Source organism: Scardinius erythrophthalmus, assembly GCF_964197995.2.
Source record: "Scardinius erythrophthalmus genome assembly, chromosome: 15".
NCBI lineage: Eukaryota > Metazoa > Chordata > Actinopteri > Cypriniformes > Leuciscidae > Scardinius > Scardinius erythrophthalmus.
Window position 1 is genome coordinate 3,977,261 of NC_138235.1, and position 12,612 is coordinate 3,989,872.

At 45.1% G+C, this 12,612-nt stretch overlaps 1 protein-coding gene across 1 annotated transcript in view; it reads left to right on the forward strand.

Annotated features, from left to right (window-relative positions):
* Positions 1–12,612, forward strand: part of LOC308703114 (IQ motif and SEC7 domain-containing protein 1-like) — a 106,748-nt gene that overhangs the window by 14,908 nt on the left and 79,228 nt on the right. Inside the window, exons 2-3 of the mRNA XM_081386388.1 lie at positions 374–403; positions 7,104–7,211. Of these exons, the coding sequence (XP_081242514.1) occupies positions 374–403; positions 7,104–7,211 (138 nt within the window). The remainder of the gene's footprint in view (positions 1–373; positions 404–7,103; positions 7,212–12,612) is intronic.

The window sequence follows — 12,612 nt, forward strand, 5'->3', positions numbered from 1 at the left end:
ATAATTATTCAGATTAATTAAACATTTTAAATAGACTGCAGCATTTTATTACAGGTTATTTTTGTTTAGTTGTCTGTTCAGAATCACGGGAGAATCGTGTTTAAAACATAAAAAATCATGATTCTCAGTTTATCCAGATTTGGTCATTCTTCCAAAGGATTGTCAGTTTTGATGGTTGTACTCTGCTTAGACATACGGTAGTGAACATTTGAAGTGGATCAAAAAAGTTCATCAAAGTTGTCCTAAGACTAGAATGGGTATTGTTCAAAATGTAGCCTATGTATAACTTTGATGAAAGGTTTTGACCCACTTCAAATGTTGACTACTGTTTATTTTCTGGGGAAAAAAAACAAAACCTTTTTGTGTGTTTCAGATCAGAATATGGCAGTACAAGAATCGTCAGGTATGGTTGCTACTATTGTACATGCTACTATTGTCCATTATAGTGCACATCACTCATTCATATGATTACATTATTCATGATTTGACCATTAACATTACAAAATTCAGTTCAATGATGTGACCCATGTGACTCATTGAATCATATGAAATCAAGATGAATGACAGCAAAAATATGGCAAAAAACATATAATTATTTAAATAATATTAATGTTAATAATAGAACTATAATAACTATGCCTAAAAGTTTACAAATGTTACTTAAAAACTAGATTGTTGAGCATATGTCATTCTGGATAACGGATGACGTGTCCTGGCTAACAGAGGTTTTCTGTTATCCAGGAATGACAAAACAAATATTTTTTCTTTATAATCAGGCACTAACTTAACCACATATGGAAAACTACAGCTTAGCTATCATCACTTAAGTTAATCTTTTACATCAAATAGATAGTTTTTTAAATTTAAAACCATTATAAGTGGTTTATCAGTGTTATGCAAAAGAACATGTGATATTGCAAAATATCAGCATCTTAAAGGAGAACTCCGGTCAATTTTATCATTGAGCTCATTTTTTTGTACATTTGGAGTGCTGTCAATACAGAGAACAACGACACAAATCGGTGTTGCCTACACCGAGTTATTCTATTTTTAAAATTTCCACCCTGTTGACTTCAATGGGTTTAAACCTGCTTTTAGGCTCTTAACATCCTTGATGTGTCATTACAAGTGCACAGGTCATGTGAGTGATTCCTTCAGAGTGAACACGAGTGAATCTGACTACAGTAGATGTGAAAGATATGTATAAAAATGATGTTATTTAAGCCAGTGCTCATACCTGTTTACATCCTGTTTTCGGGTGAAGTCCAAAATGTCATGACTGAACAGACAGGAAACAGTTGCAGGTACTCAAAAAGTGTTTAATATCTCAATAAGGTCAGAAACAGTACAGAAACAAAGAAGGGCGGCGACTCAGGCTCGTGCAGGGACTTTTCGATGGTCTGTGGTGCTCTGGTGCTGTGATAGTGCAGAATCCCGATCCCGGTGTTTGAGTGCGGTGAATCCAGTGACGAGGAACAAGACGGCGAGAAGACAAGGCAGGCGAACACAGAAACGGCAAACTTCACGGGAACACAGACACGGCAACACAGGACCTCAACAAACAATCCGACACTGGAACAGAGAATGGTGTGAGTATATATAGGCAATGGGAATGAACAGCAGCTGTGAACAGTGATTGTGATGATGATGATGATCAGCTGGAGCGCTGACAGACACGTGAGCGGGACAACGCCCACTCACACATAAACACAACGACACGAGACAAGAAAGAAACAATGCATTCAACAACCGTGACAGTACCCCCTCCTCTAGGAACGCCCTTACCTGTCGATTGTAATCATCGATAAGAGAGTGATCCAGGATGTCACGAGCCGGAACCCAACTTCTCTCCCCCGGACCGTAACCTTCCCAGTCCACCAGGTACTGGAATCCGCGTCCCCTCCGCCTAGAGTCCATAATGCGACGGACCGAATAGGATGGTTCCCCATCTACAAGTCACGGCGGTGGGGGAACCGGGGCAGGCGGATTAATGCGGGAAAAAAAAACGGGTTTAATTTTGGACACGTGGAATACCGGATGAATTCTCCTGTACACTGGAGGGAGGTTGAGGCGGACTGCCACCGGACTAACAATCTTGGTGACAGAAAACGGGCCAATGAATTTAGGAGCCAGTTTATTGGATACGGAGCGGAGCGGAATGTTCTTAGTAGAAAGCCACACTTTGGAACCGACGACATATACGGGAGGCCTAGACCGGTGGCGATCGGCTTTGGCCTTGATGCGCGCCCGCACACGGAGGAGAGTCTCACGGGCTCTTGTCCATGTGCGGTGACACCTCTGGACGAAGGCGTGAGCGGAGGGGACCGCGACTTCGGATTCCAGACTAGGAAAGACCGGTGGCTGGTATCCTATACTACACTCAAAAGGAGATAGGCCCGTAGCTGACACTGGCAACGAATTGTGGGCGTACTCCACCATAGGCAGTTGCTGACTCCAGGAGGAAGGATTCCTGGCAGCCGTACATCGCAAGGTTCTCTCCAGGTCTTGGTTGGCTCTCTCAGTTTGACCATTGCTCTGAGGGTGAAACCCGGAAGACAGACTGACCGTCGCCCCCAGTAACTTACAAAACTCTCGCCAAAATTTGGACACAAATTGGGGACCCCTGTCGGAAACCACGTCTGTCGGGAGGCCATGTAATCGAAAGACGTGATTAACGACTGCAACCGCTGTCTCCTTGGCTGAGGGTAATTTGGGCAAGGGAACAAAGTGGGCTGCCTTCGAGAATCGGTCCACCACGGTTAAAACTACCGTGTTACCCTGGGAGGGTGGGAGGGCGGTAACAAAATCTAGAGCGATATGGGACCAGGGTCTCGAAGGCACCGACAGCGGTTGGAGTAACCCATCTGGGGGTCGATTGGAAGACTTACCAATAGCACAAACTGAGCAAGCCAAAACAAAATCGTGAACGTCGCGAGCCATAAGCGGCCACCAGAATCGTTGTCTGACCAAATAGAGGGTGCGACTAACTCCTGGATGACAGGCTAGACTAGAACAATGACCCCATCGAATAACGTCTGGACGTAGTTCCTCCGACACAAAAAAGCGGTTCGGTGGGCACCGGATCGGAGGCGTTACCCCTTCTAGAGCCTTCTTGACTCTCGATTCGACCTCCCAAGTGAGCGTAGAGATAATTAGGGTCTCAGGAAAAATACGCTCGGGAGTAGGTGCGTGTTCGGATCGATCAAAAATACGCGACAAAGAATCGGATTTGATGTTTTTGGAACCCGGACGATACGAGAGGGTAAAATCAAATCGACCGAAAAAAAGTGCTCACCGCGCCTGCCTGGAGTTCAACCTTTTAGCGGATCTAATGTACTCCAGATTCTTATGATCCGTCCAGACGATAAAGGGTACCCCGGACCCTTCTAACCAATGACGCCATTCTTCCAAGGCTAACTTGACCGCCAACAACTCCCTGTTGCCAATGTCGTAATTTTGTTCAGCTGGTGATAAGCGATGGGATAAAAACGCGCATGGATGCATCTTGTTGTCTGAAGGTGAGCGTTGTGAAAGAACTGCGCCTACCCCCACCTCTGACGCGTCGACCTCCACCACAAACTGACGTGAGGAATCAGGGGCGATTAAGATGGGAGCCGAAACAAAGCGGCTCTTGAGGTTGGAAAAAGCAGTCTCGGCTGCTTCCGACCACCTGAACGCAGTTCTGGGGGAGGTCAAGGCAGTCAGAGGTGCGGCTAGTTGGCTAAAGTTGCGAATAAAACGCCGGTAGAAATTGGCGAACCCCAGAAACCTCTGTAGGGCCTTACGGGAATCTGGGTTTGGCCACTCTACCACAGCCTTAACTTTGTCAGGATCCATACGCATACCCTCAGCCGACACGATGTGTCCTAAGAAAGGGACCGACTGTGCATGAAAAGCGCATTTCTCCGCCTTGACAAAAAGCCCATTCTCTATAGCCTCCCTCTCCGGAACCGAGAGTGAATAAATCTTGCCTTTAGGCGGAGACTTACCTGACAGTAAATCTATAGCACAGTCGTAGGGACGGTGCAGAGGAAGAGAAGCAGCCCTTGACTTACTGAACACTTCCCTCAGGTCACGGTACTCCGCGGGCACGTTTGATAAATCCACTGCTTCCTCCTGCAATACAGGAACAGAGACAACAGAACAGGCAGACACAAGACAAGAACTATGACATTCAGTGCTCCAGGCTGATATGGTTCTTTGTTTCCAGTCAATGCGGGGGTTGTGTTGATTGAGCCAGGGGTGACCCAATACAATGGGGGTGTGATGGGAGTCCGTGATGTAGAATGATATTGTCTCTGCGTGATTCCCTAAAATGATGAGTGTAATGTTCTCGGTGGCCTGGGAGATGGTGGGTAGTGACTGTCCATTGAGTGCATGTACGGTGATTCTCTGGGGGAGTGTTCTGAGTGGGACTTGAAGCTGTAGTGCAAAGGTGCGATCCATAAAATTACCTTCGGCCCCGGAGTCCACCAGTGCGGTGCAGTGATGATCGTGGACAGACCATCTAAGTCTTCCCGGGAGGATGGTGGATGTAGATGAGGACTTTTCGGCGGAGATCCCACCCGATAGTAGCCTCATGCTTACTATCGGGCTTGGCCTTTTACCGGGCAGTTGTTGGCAAAGTGTCCCGCTCCCCCGCAGTACAGGCAAAGGCCAAGGGATCTCCGCCTCTCCCTCTCCTCCCGGGAAAGCCGAGCTCGACCCACCTGCATGGGCTCGGGATCGGAGGGACCGACCGCGTCCATGCCGCTGGACCGCTGATGTTCCACCCCCCCACGAGGCAGGCTGGGTGGAGCGCGTGGTCCAACCCGGGCTAGTCGGGCGTCCACCCTCAGAGCCAGATCGATAAGTCCATTCAGTGAGGGGGGTAGGTCCAGGGCGTAGATCTCCCTCTGGACGCGGTCGGCCAGCCCATGCAGGAACCTATCCCACTGCGCTTCCTCGTTCCAGCGACACTCGGCCGCCAGGGTCTTAAACTCAATGGCATAATCAGAAACCGATCGATCTTGCTGACGTAGATCTGATAAGACCCTGGCAGCCTCTCTCCCCGCGACCGCGCGGTCGAAAACTCTCCTCATCTCCGAGGAGAGCTCCTGGAACGAGGAACAGCATGGTTCTTGATTTTCCCACACCGCCGTCCCTCATAGTGCCGCTCTCCCAGTCAGTAGCGTCAGAACAAATGCCACCTTCGTCTCCTCTCTCTCGAATGTCCGTGGCTGGAGAGCAAAATGCATGCCGCATCGAGTCAAAAACGGCCGGCAAAAGTTAGGCTCACCAGAGTAAGGCTCAGGAGTCGGAAGGCGTGGTTCTGACTGGGAGGCGGGCATCGGTGGTGTGGGAGGGACGGGCGGTGCGGCTGGCGCAGCGGGAGGTTGCAGCTGTTGAAAACGCTGGGTCAGCTCGGACACCTGCGTGACGAGAGCCTGAATCGCGTGCGCCGAATCCCCTTGATGACGGTCCTGAGCATCCATCCTTTGAATACTTGCACGAACAAAGTCATCCATTGTTGCTGCGGCGCCACCTGCTGCTTCCATCAGGTGGTCGGATTGTTCTGTCATGACTGAACAGACAGGAAACAGTTGCAGGTACTCAAAAAGTGTTTAATATCTCAATAAGGTCAGAAACAGTACAGAAACAAAGAAGGGCGGCGACTCAGGCTCGTGCAGGGACTTTTCGATGGTCTGTGGTGCTCTGGTGCTGTGATAGTGCAGAATCCCGATCCCGGTGTTTGAGTGCGGTGAATCCATTGACGAGGAACAAGACGGCGAGAAGACAAGGCAGGCGAACACAGACACGGCAAACTTCACGGGAACACAGACACGGCAACACAGGACCTCAACAAACAATCCGACACTGGAACAGAGAATGGTGTGAGTATATATAGGCAATGGGAATGAACAGCAGCTGTGAACAGTGATTGTGATGATGATGATGATCAGCTGGAGCGCTGACAGACACGTGAGCGGGACAACGCCCACTCACACATAAACACAACGACACGAGACAAGAAAGAAACAATGCATTCAACAACCGTGACACAAAGTAGTCGATTGCCAAGTTCACGCGCATAGGTTTAGTTACCAATGATCACGCGCGTGAACTCGGCAATCGACTACTTTGGACTTCACCCGAAAACAGGATGTAAACACAGGTATTTGCGCTGGCTTAAATAACATCATTTTTATACATATCTTTCACATCTACTGCAGTCAGATTCACCCGTGTTCACTCTGAAGGAATCACTCACATTAGCTGTGCACTTGTAAAGACACATCAAGGATGTTAAGAGCCTAAAAGCAGGTTTAAACCCATTGAAGTCAACAGGGTGCAAATTTTAAAAAGAGGATAACACGGTGTAGGCAACACCGATTTTTGTCGTTGTTCTCTGTACTGACAGCACTCCAAATGTACAAAAAAATTAGCTCAATGTTAAAATTGACCGGAGTTCTCCTTTAAGAGACGCTGCCTGCCTTTGCACATGTTCTGGTGCTCCTTCAGGGTCTTCTTTTTGATACAATATTATCTCACATGACATACCACAATGCATTATGGTCCAAAATGGTCATTGATGTCTGTTATCCAGGAATGACATTAGAGAAATCACACTTTGGAGACAAAAGTCTTTCTGTCATAAACATGTAAATAAGCTTAGTATTACCACTATATTATCGTTTAAAACATCAATACAATTATGCCCAAGTAGATTTTAAATACTTTTATATTTTTTACATTTTTGTCGTATTTTTGTATTCAGATTTTAAGCCGGGACAGTTAACCGGAATGAGGTTTTGGGACTTTTGAGCTCAATAGTTCCTTAAAGATTAATTATTTATAATGAATTCTCACATGAGTAATTAAAGAGTCACTTAATGAAGTGCAACTTAATGAGTTTTAATATTTTGAATATGCTTTGGACACCAGAATTGACACGCCACGTCATTGACCCTCGTGTGCATCACATTTGGTGACCGCGGCTGTCCTCGTCCACTTCTGATTGATAGGAGCAACATCAGCTTGGACACGCTGCATGAATCAACTGTGATGCTGAGTGTGTGTGTGTGTGTGTGTGTGTGTGTGTGTGTGTGTGTGTGTGTGTGCAGAAGGCATGCGTGTCTCCCAGTGGCGGTGCCAGAGGGTCTCAGCTGCCTGCGGTCGGCCGTGTGCAGGAGGACTGAGCCCCGTCGACAGTGGACGTCTGCAACCCTCGGGTCAGCCTCATCTACACTACACAACACTGATCTACACTACACAACACTGATCTACACTACACAACACTGATCTACACTACACAACACTACACAACACTGATCTACACTACACAACACTGATCTACACTACACAACACTGATCTACACTACACAACACTGATCTACACTACACAACACTGATCTACACAACACAACACTGATCTACACTACACAACACTGATCTACACTACACTACACTGATCTACACTACACAACACTGATCTACACAACACTGATCTACTCTACACAACACTGATCTACACTACACAACACTGATCTACTCTACACAACACTGATCTACTCTACACAACACTGATCTACACTACACAACACTGATCTACACTACACAACACTGATCTACACTACACAACACTGATCTACACTACACAACACTACACAACACTGATCTACACTACACAACACTGATCTACACAACACTGATCTACACTACACAACACTGATCTACACTACACAACACTGATCTACACAACACAACACTGATCTACACTACACAACACTGATCTACTCTACACAACACTGATCTACACTACACAACACTGATCTACACTACACAACACTGATCTACTCTACACAACACTGATCTACTCTACACAACACTGATCTACACTACACAACACTGATCTACTCTACACAACACTGATCTACTCTACACAACACTGATCTACTCTACACAACACTGATCTACTCTACACTACACTGATCTACACTACACAACACTGATCTACTCTACACAACACTGATCTACACTAAACAACACTGATCTACTCTACACAACACTGATCTACACTACACACCACTGATCTACACTACACAACACTGATCTACACTGATCTACACTACACAACACTGATCTACACTACACAACACTGATCTACACTACACAACACTGATCTACACAACACTGATCTACACTACACAACACTGATTTACACTACACAACACTGATCTACACTACACAACACTGATCTACACAACACAACACTGATTTACACTACACAACACTGATCTACACTACACAACACTGATCTACACTACACAACACTGATCTACACTGATCTACACTACACAACACTGATCTACACTACACAACACTGATTTACACTACACAACACTGATTTACACTACACAACACTGATCTAGACTACACAACACTGATCTACACAACACTCATCTACACTACACAACACTGATCTACACTACACAACACTGATTTACACTACACAACACTGATCTACACTACACAACACTGATTTACACTACACAACACTGATCTAGACTACACAACACTGATCTACACAACACTCATCATCTACACTACACAACACTGATCTACACTACACAACACTGATCTACACTACACAACACTGATCTACACTACACAACACTGATCTACACTACACAACACTGATTCACACTACACAACACTGATCTACACTACACAACACTGATTTACAGTGCAAATAACAGTGTTTCGTAGCACATAAAACACACTGTAATTATTCCCTTTGTCCTATTTTATAAAGTAAGTCACAATGCATCAGTTCATTTTTACACCTTTATTTATGATAGTATATTATACCTCCTACAACATACAGAATTAACATCATCAGTTCAGTGGCGCTTTATTAAATAAACACCCACAGAGTGATTGTTTTATAATGGCAGACATACAGTATTAATGAACTGAAGAGAAGTAAAGTGATACACTAACAAAGCATCAGCTAGATTCACTTCATGCTATATGTGCAAAAACCCCACTAGGACATATACTTCATCCATGTGGTGAAAAACACAGAACATGTGATAGGACACACGCTCAGACAGTGACGAGTGTGCCAGTGGTTTGATGGGGAAAAAAAGTCATACATTGAAAAACAAAACCGCACCAACTCTCCCTTTTTTGCAGGTCTCCATGTCTATGAAAGTGTACACTGATCTAGTCACACTGCTGTCTAGTAGTTATGTTGAGAATTAAGCATGTTTATTACATGGCTTGGCTGAATTCCAATGTAGAATGCGGTCTGTTATTTCTTTATAACAGACCGCTGCGAAGTATAACAGACCGTTGCCATGAAAAACAGCGCGTTGCTATGGACGCGGAACTGACTATTTTCTTTAGCGGAAGCAATACAATTGTTTTTAAATCAATAAACTCCTTTTTGAATAAATAATTAGTGTCAAATTATTTATTTATTTTGTAGGTAGCCATGTAATAAGCGGGATAATGTATAGTGAGCCGGTTGTTATAGTGAATAACAAGCCCTTCAGGCTGATTCAAGATCCCTCCGCTTCGCGTCGGGATCCCGTTCAGCCTGTCGGGGTTGTTATTCACTATAACAACCGGCTCACTATACATTATCCCTTACATAATAAAGGTCCTCTGTGCCACTTGAGCTTTCCTACCTGGTGCTAATGTGCTTTACTCAGGCTTATTACATGGCTTGGCTGAATTCCAATGTAGAATGCGGTGTGTTATTTCTTGATAACAGACCGCTGCGAGCTATAACAGACCGTTGCCATGCAAAACAGCGCGTTGCTATGGACGCGGAACGGACTATTTTCTTTGGCGGAAGCAATACAATCGTTTTTAAAACAATAAACTCCTTTTTGAATCAATAATTTGTGTCAAATTATTTATTTATTTTGTAGGTAGCCATGTAATAAGCGGGATAATGTATAGAGAGGCGGTCGTTATAGCGAATAACAAGCCCTTCAGGCTGTCAAGACACCCTGCAGTTCTCCCGGTCCTATATGCAGTTCTATAAAATATATAATTATAATCATAATAATAAACTCACATTGAAACCTAAACTGTTTGTCAGCATTGTCGGCATCGGATCCATCACTGACATTGCTGATGTCACTACGTGGTTTTAGCGCAAGGGCCGAGGCTTGTGCTTAACTGGTTTGGAGGTAAAATCAGGCAATGTGTTGAGATGTGTCGGATTATCTGCAGTCCTGTTACTGTTCAAGATGTGAGACTTGAAGCTTTTCCCCACCAACAGACATGCCAACTAGTTACTGACCTGATGCAGACTAACAGATGCTTGATATCGTCTTGATATTGTTTACATGAGGGAAGGTGGAAATAAACGGGGGAGTGTGAAATCTGCCCTAATGTCTCTCAGTAAGAGCGATGCAGTTCTATTTACACCACAGGTTTTTTCTTTTTATCTCTTTCTTTTAATTTTCTTAAAGACAACACACACACACACAATTCCACCAGAACAGTAACTACACAGGATAAATAACTCTCCAAACTTTCTAAGCAGTTCCATTGTACATGCTACTTTGAACTAGGTACTTAGCCCCCCCCCCCACACACACACACACACACACTCACACACGATCAAAAGCAGCTTCACAGTGATAACATGAAAATAATACAACAAAGTTTGTTTCTAGAAGAAAATTGCAAATCGTCCACCTTAAGTGAGGCAGATCAGTAATATTGATGAATATTAAATGTCCCCAACTGAGCAAGCCAAAAGCCAAGGCAACAGTGGCAAGGAACCAAAACTCCATCAGTGACAGAATGGAGAATAACCCTTGTGAGAACCCAGACTCAGTTGCTCAGTTCTCCTCTGGTCAACGAGCGAACAGTGTATGATTATGATCCAGGCAGCATTACAGGTCAGAAGAAGGATTGGATCAGAACATTCACAATATTTATCCAGTTCATCTGGTTGGTGGTCGGAGTCACACCGGTATGGAGACGATTATCATAGACAATATGGACAAGGATTGTAGAAGGTTGTTTCAAGTGCTCTAGAAAAACAAAAACATTTTGTACATGAGCGACAGAGTGAAAATACACAACGACAACGACAGAAATGAAAATAATATACACATACACAAATATACACATACACACATCCATATAAACAGACACGTTTGTTCAGTCCTCCTTTAGGAACAGTCTTATTGGTTTCCAAATCTTAATGAAAAAGTTTATCTTTTAATATAAATCTCAGTTCTTCCAAGTGCAACATGTTTCCCAGTTCCCTATCCCACATCTCAAAAGTAGAGACAGAATCTGCTTTCCACATCTGCAAAATAAGTATTTTTGCAAGCTTCTTACAGAGTGAAATGGCCTGTGTTTAATACTTACTACAAAAAGCAGTCTCTGCTCCTACAAGGGCCAAATAGTGATGATTATACGGCTGGGTCAGAGCATCTCCAAAACGGCAAGTCTTTTGTGGTGTCCCTGGTATGCAGTGGTTAGTTCTGACAGAAAGTGTTGCAAGCGGTGACAAAAAGGACATCGTAGCTCGGGGGTCCAGCAGCTTCACAGAAATGAGCATGGATCCCGGACAGTGGCGTGTGCTTAACGCTCGTGGGAAACTGAGCTGTCAGTGTGTGTTAGCAGAGACCAAGAGAGAGGCCGTCAGATCTGTGTGTGTGTGTGTGTGTGTGTGTGTGTGTGTGTAGAGCACATCAGATCTGTGTGTGTGTAGAGCCAATCAGATATGTGTGTGTAGAGCCCATCAGATATGTGTGTGTAGAGCCCATCAGATCTGTGTGTGTAGAGCCCATCAGATATGTGTGTGTAGAGCCCATCAGATATGTGTGTGTGTGTGTGTGTGTGTGTGGAGCCCATCAGATCTGTGTGTGTAGAGCCCCTCAGATCTGTGTGTGTGTGTGTAGAGCCCATCAGATCTGTGTGTGTAGAGCCCCTCAGATCTGTGTGTGTAGAGCCCATCAGATCTGTGTGTGTAGAGCCCATCAGATCTGTGTGTGTGTGTGTAGAGCCCATCAGATCTGTGTGTGTGTGTGTGGAGCCCATCAGATCTGTGTGTGTGTGTGTGGAGCCCATCAGATCTGTGTGTGTAGAGCCCCTCAGATCTGTGTGTGTGTGTGTAGAGCCCATCAGATCTGTGTGTGTGTGTGTGGAGCCCATCAGATCTGTGTGTGTAGAGCCCCTCAGATCTGTGTGTGTGTGTGTAGAGCCCATCAGATCTGTGTGTGTAGAGCCCATCAGATCTGTGTGTGTAGAGCCCATCAGATCTGTGTGTGTAGAGCCCATCAGATCTGTGTGTGTGTGTGTAGAGCCCATCAGATCTATGTGTGTGTGTGTAGAGCCCATCAGATCTGTGTGTGTAGAGCCCATCAGATCTGTGTGTGTAGAGCCCATCAGATCTATGTGTGTGTGTGTAGAGCCCATCAGATCCGTGTGTGTAGAGCCCATCAGATCTGTGTGTGTAGAGCCCATCAGATATGTGTGTGTAGAGCCCATCAGATCTGTGTGTGTGTGTAGAGCCCATCAGATCTGTGTGTGTAGAGCCTATCAGATCTGTGTGTGTGTAGAGCCCATCAGATCTGTGTGTGTGTGTGTAGAGCC